Genomic DNA, 11,321 nt, shown 5'->3' on the forward strand with positions numbered 1-11,321 from the left:
GCCCAGAACAGGCAAACATGGAAACAGAGTAGATTAGTGGCTACCAACAGCTAGGGGAACAAAAGATGAGCAGTGACTGCTGAATGGATGAGGTATATTGGGATATAGTGAAAATGTACTAAACTTAAGACAGTGGTAACGGCTGCATAGCTATGAAAAGTCAGAGTTGTACACTTTAAATGACAAATTTTATCGTATGAGAATTAGGACAGTAAAATGTTGCTCTCCACTATATAATCAAATCCATTCAGATAATCCTAAGAGTTTTAAAAAGGAGAAAGAATTATTTGGTTTTACTGTGACTGAAAACAAAGTAAGTTTTTCACACAACTGGACCTGGTAAGAAATGAAATTTGGAAATTTTTTTCTTACCAAAAAAAAAAAAAATTGCTCAGGGTGTGGTGGCACATGTCTTTAACCCCAGCACTCAGGTCTTGTGGTCACCTTCTTGTTGCTGGGACAAAGCACCTGACCAAAAGCAGCTGATGGGAGGAAAGTTTGTATTCTGGCTTACGGTCTCTAGGGGAAGCTTCATGATGGAAGAATGGTATGGCATGAGCAGACTGAACATCACCTCTGCCACAGCAGGTGGAAAACAGCAGCAGGATAGTCAGCAAGGTTCTGGCAAGGAAAGGCGGCAATAAACAACCCTAAGCTACTCCCAGAAGCGTACCTCCTCCAGGAAGGCTCCACCTCACAAATTGCTGGGCTCAAGTATTCAAAACACACGAGTTTATGGAGGGCATCTGATTCAAACCACAAGAGGCTAAGGTAGGAGAATCGCTGTGAGTTTGAGGCCAGTCTAGAACTATAAAGTTCCAGGTTATTAGCATGGGCTAGATAGAGCAAGACTCTACCTTGGGAGAAAAAAAAAATGCCTGTTCCATGTAAACATCAACAAATTTAATTACGAAACAAAACAAGGTGTTAGACAGAGCATGAAAATAACCAGCTGCATTGCTAGACTGACTACTTGGTATTACAAGCTACATTAGAAAAAGCACAGATTTTGAGCTCTCAGTCAAAATTTAACTTGCACATGTGATATAAGTTTGTTTCTCCAAACCTAGTAACCCTATCCTTTTCCCTGAGTGAAAATTCATTTCTCTATTAGTTAGGATAAGTGATGATAGCGTCTATAACATACTCTAAGAACTCAGTAGCAAAACACACACACACATACCAATTTTTCTCTTGATTAAAAAAAAAAATTACAAGTTACCCTTTAAATGTAGAAGCCAGGGGCTGTAACAATGGCACAAGAAGTAAAGAGGGCTTGCTGCACAGACACAAAGACCTGCATTTTATCCCCAGCACCCATGTAAGAAGCCGGGTACGGTTGACTGCACATGCCTGTGACCTAAGTGCTAAGGGAGGCAGAGACAGGACCTGTCAGCCAGTCTAGCCAAAAAAAAAAAAAAAAAACCAGGGCACTCAAGATTCGGTGACCTCAGGAAGTAAGGCGGAAGAGCCATTGAGGAAGACAGCCAACATCTTCCTTTGGTCTCCATATGCATGCACAAGGGCACACGTATGCATAACACACACCAACACACAAAGAAATACGTAAGAATAAATGTAAGAATCCGGAGAACTCAAGATTAGCAAATCAAAAAGTACTAATTAAACTGTCAATTAAAAGGTTCTACTGCTAGGATGCTGCCTCTGCTGCATGATGTAAATAAAACTACTTCTGTGAGCGTTAACAACCCTTTCCCGATCTGCCCTGGACAAAGCCTGGTCAAGCATGCAAAGCAGAGTGCGCTGAGTAACCCTTGCTGGAAACACCCTCATGGCACTTTGAGAAAGCTACAGGCAGAACTTGTTACTTAAAAAGCAGCCCCAAAAAAGCTCTGCTACCCATTTAATAAGACATTACAAATAAGTGAGGCAAGGAAGCTCACTTGCCGGTAAAATATTCAAAAATAAATCCTACTGTTGATAAAGACTTTTTCTTTCCAAGATGTGTACACAGGTGCAGTGGCACACTTAGGAGGTAGAGACCACAGGATCAGCAGTAAAGGTCATCCTCGGCTACAAATGCTAGCCTGAGCTACATGAGGCACGATTTAGAAAAGAAAATGTTTCATATGTACCATCGTCTAAAGTCCTTGGAACTTTAATACTTAACTAGATATCAAAAACAGACAGCTGGCAATACTCATACTCCCAGCACTAGGAAGGTGGAGGCAGGTGGATCAGTTACATATCAAGTCCCAGACCAGCCTGGGTTACATGACACCATCACTCAAAAAAAAAAAAAAGACACACCTAATACGTTTAAAATACAGGAATCTGGTAAGTTTACAAATATTTCAAAAAATGTACTTAGTGTAAAGAATTAATTTTTTTTACATCAACGAATAATGAGGCAGGTCTGGTTGTTCATGTCTATAATTCTAGCATTCAGCAGTTAAAAGGCTGAGGTATGAGACTCCCCATGAATTCAAGGCCAGCGTGGGCTAGAGTGAGACCAGCTTCAAAAAACAAAACAAAACAAAAAGACTAAATGACTTTCTCATAATTATGTCCAGAATATATCAGCTTCAGCATAATTAAACTCCACATGATAATTACAAAACATTGATTTTAAGTGCGTAACATGCTAATGACTCAATAAAAGTAATCTCTGGGCTGGAGAGATGGCTCAGTGATTGAAGTGCTTGCCCGCAAAGCCTACCGACCTTGGGGTTCAGTTCCCCAGAACTCACGTAAGGCCAGATGCTCAAAGTGACACATGTATCTGGAGCTCATTTACAGTGGCTGGAAGACCTGGCATGCACCTATATTTATCCTCTCTCTCCCTCTCTGCTTTTCTCTCTCTCTCTCTCTGCTTGCAAATAAATATTTTTAAAAAGTAATCTTTAAGGGCTGGATAGATGGCTTAGCTGTTAAGCGCTTGCCTATGAAGCCTAAGGACCCCGGTTCGAGGCTCGGTTCCCCAGGTCCCACGTTAGCCAGATGCACAAGGGGGCGCACGCGTCTGGAGTTCGCTTGCAGAGGCTGGAAGCCCTGGCGCGCCCATTCTCTCTCTCTCCCTCTATCTGTCTTTCACTCTGTGTCTGTCACTCTCAAATAAATAAATAAAAAATGGACAAAAAATTAAAAATATATATATTTAAAAAGTAATCTTTAACAAGAAAATTCAAAGGACTATAATACAAGTCCCTAGAAAGTAATAACTACTAAGGGCTAGAGAGATGGCTTAGTTAAGGCACTTGCCTATAAAGCCAAAGGTCCCAGGTTTGATTCCCCAGTGCCCACATAAGCCAGATGCACAAGGTGGCACATGCATCTGGAGTTTGTTTGTTATGGCTAAAGGCCCTAGCACACCCATTCTCTCTAACGGCTGCCTCCTCACATCTCTTTCAAAATAAAATAAAATAAACAAAATATTGAAAGCAATAACTGTTAATATTTCAGTACTTATGGTTAGTTCAGTCACAAGTGTCAAAGATGTATTCTGTGAAAAGTGAATTTTGTTAATTTGAACTGAAACACATCTCCCTCCTGTCTCCCTCTAAATTCAACCTATCTCAATACTCAGGAAGTCCAGAAGCCCACAAGTAGAAGCAAGTGACCAAGTGACCCCTATCTACTTGCAGCAACCACCAACATACGGAATACAAAAATAAATAAATAAATAAAAAATACTATTCTCTGGAACTCCAAAAAGACATTCCCTCATTACAGTGTCCACTCACAGGCTATTCCAAATGTGTGTATGAAAGAGAACACCAAAGGATAGAAACTGACGCATTCTGCAAAGACAGGCCACAGCAACATGCTTTGCACTCTTAGGATGTTATGGTCCCATATTTCCACCATAGTTGGCATCAGAGCAAGACTAAGCGACTGCTCACGCGCAGCCTTCAGGCAGCAGACCGTGCACACCTATGCATCTTTTACAGCTCAGCTCATTCTCTTCAGTTTACGGGTATGTACCTGAGATAGCCAAGTCTACATGCCTTTTTTCCTCTTATCATATACAGCCGTCATAAATAATGTTGAACAGGAATGGTTTAAGAGTGTTGGCTTTCAAGTCATACCAACTTGAATTCAAATGTCAGCTCAATTTAAAGCTCTATGACTATGACCATGGGTAAAAAGTTATAAAGCCTCAGTTTTCTCATCTATAAAATGAGCTAATAATAAACCTCTCAGCACAAGGTGACTGCCACGAATAACGAAGACAAAGCACAAGTGCTTAGTACAATGCTGGGATAATCAAATCAGTACTACAAAAGGAAAGAAACTTAAACTAAAGATTCTAGAAAACCCTTACTTTAAAAAGCATTAATACATGATTAAACTAAATTACCAGGTAGCACTTTTATTTTTTAAAAAAAGGGGGTCTGGAGAGATGGCTTAGCAGTTGAATGCTTGCCTGTGAAGCCTAAGGACCCTGGTTCAAGGCTGGATTCCTCAGGAGCCACATCAGCTAGATGCACAAGGGAGCACACACATCTAGAGTTCGTTTGCAGAGGCTGGAGGCCTTGGCACGTCCATTCTATCTCTCTGTGCCTCTTTCTCTCTGTCTCTCTCATATAAATAAATAAAAATTTAAAAAAAGAATAAGGCTACAAATGACATAAAGTACCAGAAGAAATGTTAATCACCAATCATTAAAAACTCCAAACTTGGTCTAATTTTCATCAACCTTCACATCCATTTTGATAATACCTTTTGTTCGCTAAGACTTTAAAAAAAATTGAGCCATATTACCAGGTAACATAAAGCTCGATTAAACTTATTAAAATTGTATATGTCTTATGAAAGAAAAATTAATTCATGTATATGGATTCTAGTGCCTTTAAATCAACATTTGTAAAGTGGTTAAGCTGGCATGTTTTAAAAATGGCCGGCCTAAGTAAGGCAGGAGAGCATTATTAAATCACAGAGATACAAGTGCCACGTAATAAAGCCTACACTATTTACACTGATGATGAAAGGAAGGCTTCCTCTGCACTATTGTTGTTTCTTTAATTCTAATAGCATCTTAGAGTAAAAGTAAGACTTGATAAACCTATCTAAGCTGTTGAGACCTCAATACGGAAGGTGACTGACTGCTTTAGGACATGTACCCAGAACAAAGGGACATGAGACAGAGGCAATTTTATTTTTACCCCACAAGTGGAATATAAGGAGCAAGCCCCAGAAAGGTTTATCTTCAAAATCACATTCAGGGTAAGTCAGGTCAATCTTTAGTAACTGTTTGTGTGTAAGAACAGAAAGTAAGAAGAGAGAATGATGCCTAATTGGACCTAGAGATTTGTATTTTGTAAGTTTCTCTTACTTTATTATACTGAATGAATAATGTTAAGTTCAATCATTTTGGTATGTGTACCTCTAATAACTAAGCCTTTTAAAACTCAGATCAGTGTCCAAAGCTCAAGTAAAAGAGGTCTTTGTTTCCCTAATTTTTTTTTCCAATTATTTGTTTGTGTGTGTGTGTGTGTGTGAGAGAGAGAGAGAGAGAGGCAGATAGAGAGAGAATGGGTGCAACAGGGTCTCCAGCCACTGCAAAGGAACTCCAGACACATATGCCACCTTGTGCATCTGGCTTACATGTGTCCTGGAGAATTGAATCTAGGTCCTTTGGCTTTGCAGGCAAATGCCTTAATCGCAAAGGCATCTCTCCAACCCCCCAAAAAGGTCTTTTTAACAATTACCTTCACCATCCAGCAACTGAAATTTCAAAGTAATTATTTCACACTTCAGGCCAATTTCAGACCCCAAGAAACTAAAGCCCGTCAAGTAATGAAAAATGTTTTACTAACATGATTCACAACTACCTATACATACTATCAGCACGAACTAATGCAGCTTCCAGTTCCTAAACCAATTACCAAAACCACTGGAAGCTAAGTGAATTCCAAGCATTCAACTCCACGTAATAATTCATAAACATTTCTCACAAATATGGCACCTGCCCAAGTTCTTAACAACAACAACAAAAATACCTTTCCCCTCCACAGCCTATTAAATGCCTGTAGTCTTTTGTACTTAGAACTGTATTAGTAAGTGGCATAGAAATACAAAGCATTAGTCATTGGCACAACATTAGCCCTGAAATAATACTTCTTTTAAAAACAAACAAAAAGGAAGCTGAGCATCACAGTCTCAACACTTGGAAGGCTGCAATCACCTGAGCCCAGGAATTTGAAACTTTCTGTTGCAACACAGCAAAACCTTGTCAAGAAAAAGAGGGGGAGGAAGAAGGGAGGGAAAAGCAGCACTTGAAACATTCATCATTGATATACAGTCACTGCAGACAGTCCCAAGAACCTAAACTTTTCTTATACTGTTGCTTAGTTACAAAATGTTATAAATTCTAAAGAACCTTACAGAAAAACTTTTATGACTCTGACCCCCAGGTTGATGAGAAGTATGGCCATGGGACACCGATGAACAGAAGCCTAACAACTGTTACACTTGAAATTATTTATTTATTTAGTTAGTTATTTGCAAGCAGAGGCAGATGGAAAGAAGAGAGACAAAGAGAATGGGCATGCCATGGCCTCCAGCCACTACAAATGAACTCCAGACACGTGCGCCTCTTTGTGCAGCTTGGTTTACATGGGTACTGGGGAATTGAACCTGGGGTGTTAAGTCTTTGTAGGCAAGTGTCTTAACCACTGAGCCAACTCTTCAGCCGGTAATTTATTTTGTTAGCTTTTTTTAATTAACAACTTCCATAACTATAGACAATAAACCATAATTCCCTCCCCTCTCCCACTTTCTTCTTCACAAATCCACTCTCTATCATATCCCCTTTCCCTCTCAATTAGTATCTCTTTATATATTTGAGAGGGGGGGGACAGAGAAAGAGCGGGAGAGAGAATGAATAGGTGTACCAGGACCTTCAGCTGCTGCAAACTCCAGACATGTATGTCCACCTATGCCCATGGGAGTTGTTGCACACTTGCATCACTGTGTGTCTGGCTTACATGGGACCTAGAGATTCGAACATGCATAGGCTTCACAGGCACACACACCTTAACTACTAAGTCATCTCTCCAGCCCTAGCCTCTCTTTTTTATTTTGATGTGGACCATAACTAATGTTAAGTGATAAGTAAATCAGAGTAGTACCTATCAAATGTAAAGTTTTCAGTAAAATTTTGTAACAATAGTGGTATAGAATGAACTTCACAACACAACCCACCTAGAGAAAACCTCACAGAGGAGAGAAACTACTAATTTTGCCACAAGGCTAAGTCACTAGTAACATGTAGAATACATGGCATAGCCACCAGACAAGAGGCAGGAAGCTGGAAAGGAGATAGTGTTCCAACTGATCTCTTCAAGCAGCCAGGTGATAAACAGGAGCACTGATAGTCACCAATGGTGCAAGGGCAAGACGCCAGCCCCAAACAGGCTTATCCCAGGGCAGGTAAGGAAAATAGGCTCCACATTCCTCTCTCTAACACTATCTAAAAGGAAAAGCTTTAGAACAGGGCTAAATGTGTTTTGTTTTGTTTTTGAGTTGAGACTTCAAGTAGCCCAGGCTCATCTGGAACTGGCTATGCAGATTTAAATGACCCCTGCTGCCTCCACCTTCCAAGTGCTGCGATTAAGCCACACCTGGTTTAATACTAACTCCTCGTCCATCATACAACAGACATGGCCCCTTTCGGGTTAACAGTATAGCATACACACCACACTTAAGGGCATATCTTACATGTGTGTATGTATGTATGTATGCTCATGAATGTACTTACAGATATCTCTACGGCTATACATGATCAAGTAAGTATTATGGATATCTGTGCCTTTCAGTTATGACTGTTCTCACAATCTGCTTTTGAAAAATATTTTATTATTTATTTATTTGAGATAGAAAAAGTGAATGAGAGAGAGAAAGGGAGAAGATCGGTGGGCCAGTGAACTCCAGAAAGCATGTGCCACCTTGCGTATCTGGCTTATGTGGGTTCTGCGGAATCAAACAAGGGTCCTTTGGCTTTGCAGGCAAATGCCTTAACCACTAAGCCATCTCTCCAGCCCCTCAAGAGCTACTTTTTAATTTTATTTAGACAGTGTGTGTGTAGGCATGCACATGCTTGTTGAGTGAGGGTGTGTGCGCCAATGTGCACATGTGGAGGTCAGAGGACAGCTTTGAGGTTGGTCCTCAGCTGTCCACCTCCTTTGAGGCAGGGTTTCTCCCTCTGCACCCTTTGCTGCGCTCACCTCAGGCTTCTGGGAAATTCCACTGTCTCCATCTCCCAACCTGCCAGCAGCATCAGCATGCTGGACTACAGAGGCCCTCCGAAGTACTTCAATTTCAAGTACCACGCCTTCCTCAGAGTTTTCCACGCAGTCTAGATCGAACCTGGGTACTCCAGCTTGAGCACAAGACCTTTATCCTTGGAGCCATCTCTTACCCCTCAAAAGCTACTTCCTACTTCAAAGCTGTGTGGAACAAATCACATACAAGAGCAAAACTTGCAAGTTAGACGCATTTTCAGTAAACTGTGATTCTCACCTTGACTTCCAAACATAAGCTTTGAAAAATCAACAGTGCCAACGAGTTTGTTCCAACTACTTAGAAGACTATGGAGGTTCCCTCTCCTCACCCACTAAAAATATTTGTAATGCAAGGAACTGGCAAACACAGTGAGTGCCAAGTCGGTTGTTTTTCGAAACTTCCTGTTTTTGCAACAACCATTATAATTCTATGGTTATTCTAGAAGTCTGAAAACCTATCAAACTTAACACTGCAACAGGCACAGTTCTAATTCATATAAATGAAGTATCATCCTTATTTAAGGTACATAAAATGATCCTAAAAAGCATAGCTGCCTCCCAGCAGGCCCAAGTTTAAATTTGCCTCATGTCAAAAATATTTCCCACCCTAAAGTCGAAGCCTCGTTAGTAAACATGTCCAGTAACTGAGCAGTGTTCAAATTAGAAAATTATGCAGTAGAGAATGTGAAAGCCTCTCTTTAATATACTCTACATGACATACTTCTTTTTCTATGTCCCTCCAAATCTGACTTTGAGAACAAATGGAATTATTCTACTTATGTTTGCAATGTCAAGATCTTGTTTAGAATGGAAAACAAAGCCACACTGATGTGGGCTAAACAGAGGATACAACAAAAGGGAGAAAAAAATATATGCAACAAATGATTTGGGGGTTGCGCGTGGAAGGACTGGTCTTGTGAAAACTTCTTGTGACCTCTTCAGGAGAAAAATGAGGGGAGGAAGGAAAAGAAAGTGAACGTACAACTCTTTACTCCTTAAAGCAAACACAGTAATTATGAAAGTGTAAGTTTTCCTAAGTCACATACTTATTAAAAAAAAGTCTCTTCACAACGAACAAATTCCTGAGCTAGGTACTGAAAGGAAAGTGGAATTCTGGCGTAGAAGGCAATGAAAGCTCTAATACAGCCCGTGCTTCTTTTAACTCAGAAACAACAACAAACAAGAACGCATCTGCCATATTCTCATATTGGGATGTTGGCTTTCAATTCCAAGGAAAATGGTCCTTTTCCTCGTAACTGCAAATTCACATGCCTCTTGGTATTTCTGCATACTAATTAACTGCACCTCATTAGGAACGCTCAGGAGACACGACCTCAAGAACCGCAAGTACGTGGCGGTCTAAACCAACTTGAGAGGAGCAGGTGAGCTGGAAGCAAAGGGAGGCAAGGCAGGGCCCAGAGCCGCAGGCCCAAACACTTACTGGTTTGCTAGGGTACACGTTAGACAGATGCGATTTTAGTTTCCCCACGGTCCAGTTCAAGAAGCAGTTAATAGTCTGGTCACTGTATTTCTGATTCGGTGCTTTAATGACGAGAGTCACGGGAATCTCCATCCCATTTTGGTCCATGGTGCTCTCTCTCAAAAGTCAAGACAAGTCAGATTAAGCCCTACTTTTCTTTGGTGGGGGGGGGGAGGCGGGTGGATGGAGGAAGGGGAGGTGGTCCTCGGCACGGAGGTGGAGTTGCTCGATCAGTATTCGGTGTCCAAAGCAGTCCCAAGCGCATCAGGCAAGACGAAGGCCATCGCCCCCACCGACGATGGACGCGGCGGCGATGATGGTGATGGTGATGGTGATGATGGTGGCGGCGGCGGCGGCGGCGGCAGGATCTGACGCCGGGCCCGTGCGGTGCAGCCCGTGCCCGCCCAGGTCGGGGCTCCGCAGGCTCGGGGGGAGACGGCCGGGGAGGGAGGGATGGGGAAAGGTGAGCGGCGCGGGCACGACCTCCGCCCCGCCCGGCCGCCCCGCCCCGCCCCGCGGCGACCCACGCTGACACGCAACAAGGCCCTGCCCCGCGCCGCGGCGTGCAGTCGGGGCTGACTGGCTGCGAAGGCCGCGGGCCGGCTCCCCGGGCGCCCCTCGCCCTTCCCGCTCCGCCCGCTCTCGCGAGGAGCGGCTCCCGACCGCAGGGAGACGCAGGTGGCCGGCCCGGGGCAGCTCCCCGGCAGGGCGCGGCGAGGCACGGGGGCCGGCGGCGGAGCGGCGAGGGGCGAGGGGCCCGACGCCGAGCGGGGCCGGACCTCGGGGGGCTGCGTCCCCTTTAAGCCGGAAGGCGAGCGGCGGAAGTGCGTCACGCTCGGCACGCCCCTTTCGCGTGGCCCTAGGGGCGGCCGCGGAGAAGGAGCGTGGCCGCTGCCAGAAGGCTGGTCGTTGCCCGTCGTGGGAGCCCTTTGGGACCCCCCAGCTCCGCCCCGCCCCCCCTCCCAGGATAGCCGGCGGTCCCAGATCCTGGCATCCCTGCGTCCTGAAGATGCAAATTAGAAAAACAAAACAAAACAGGGAATGTCCCTCCTGACATGTACTCAAGCTTGTGCCCAGAATTCCTTGAGTGTTCACTAGTTGCAACACATGTAAGCCAGATGCACATTTTGTTTGGTTCATGCGTCTGCAGTTGGTTTGCAGTGGCTTACAGGCCCTGGAGCGCGTGTGTTCTCTGTGTCCCTCTCTATCGCTTCTTGCAAATAAAAAAATATATATAAATAAATAAAAGATAAAAATGTCAGGGCCTCTGGTTTGGAGGAAGGCTTAGGTATGTCAAGCAAGGAGCACACACTCATTTAAGCCTGAAATTTACCTCGTCTTTGTGGGTCTTTTAACCTTTCCGGACCCCAGTTTAGGGAACCATACTGCCTATCTGAATGCATGGTAAATAAGCTGTCAATGTAAAGCCAGTTCTGGAGTATGACAACCCCTCAAATGTAAGTTAGTTCCTCTTACTCTTCAAAAAGGTTGGCGCATACTTATTCACTACCAACAGTGTGTTCAGTAGAGTGGGGCATGGCCATAGGTGATAACCAGTTCCGTTTGAGTGCTTGAGTTCACTGGCCCACGCAGAC

General features: G+C 43.4%; 1 protein-coding gene across 5 annotated transcripts in view; it reads right to left on the minus strand.

Moving 5' to 3' along the window:
• The window catches only part of Herpud2 (HERPUD family member 2), a 45,729-nt gene extending 35,599 nt beyond the window's left edge, over positions 1-10,130 (minus strand). For 2 of the 5 annotated variants that reach the window (XM_045130123.1, XM_045130124.1), the window contains exon 1: positions 9,688-10,125. In XM_045130123.1, coding sequence (XP_044986058.1) covers positions 9,688-9,834 — 147 coding nt within the window. In that variant the 5' untranslated portion in view covers positions 9,835-10,125. Of the gene's footprint in view, positions 1-9,687 lie in introns of all 5 variants that reach the window. The other 3 variants (XM_045130121.1, XM_045130122.1, XM_004652293.3) reach the window with 3 other exon arrangements.
• Positions 10,131-11,321: the final 1,191 nt, after the last annotated feature.

The sequence above is a fragment of the Jaculus jaculus genome, chromosome 11, assembly GCF_020740685.1.
Source record: "Jaculus jaculus isolate mJacJac1 chromosome 11, mJacJac1.mat.Y.cur, whole genome shotgun sequence".
NCBI lineage: Eukaryota > Metazoa > Chordata > Mammalia > Rodentia > Dipodidae > Jaculus > Jaculus jaculus.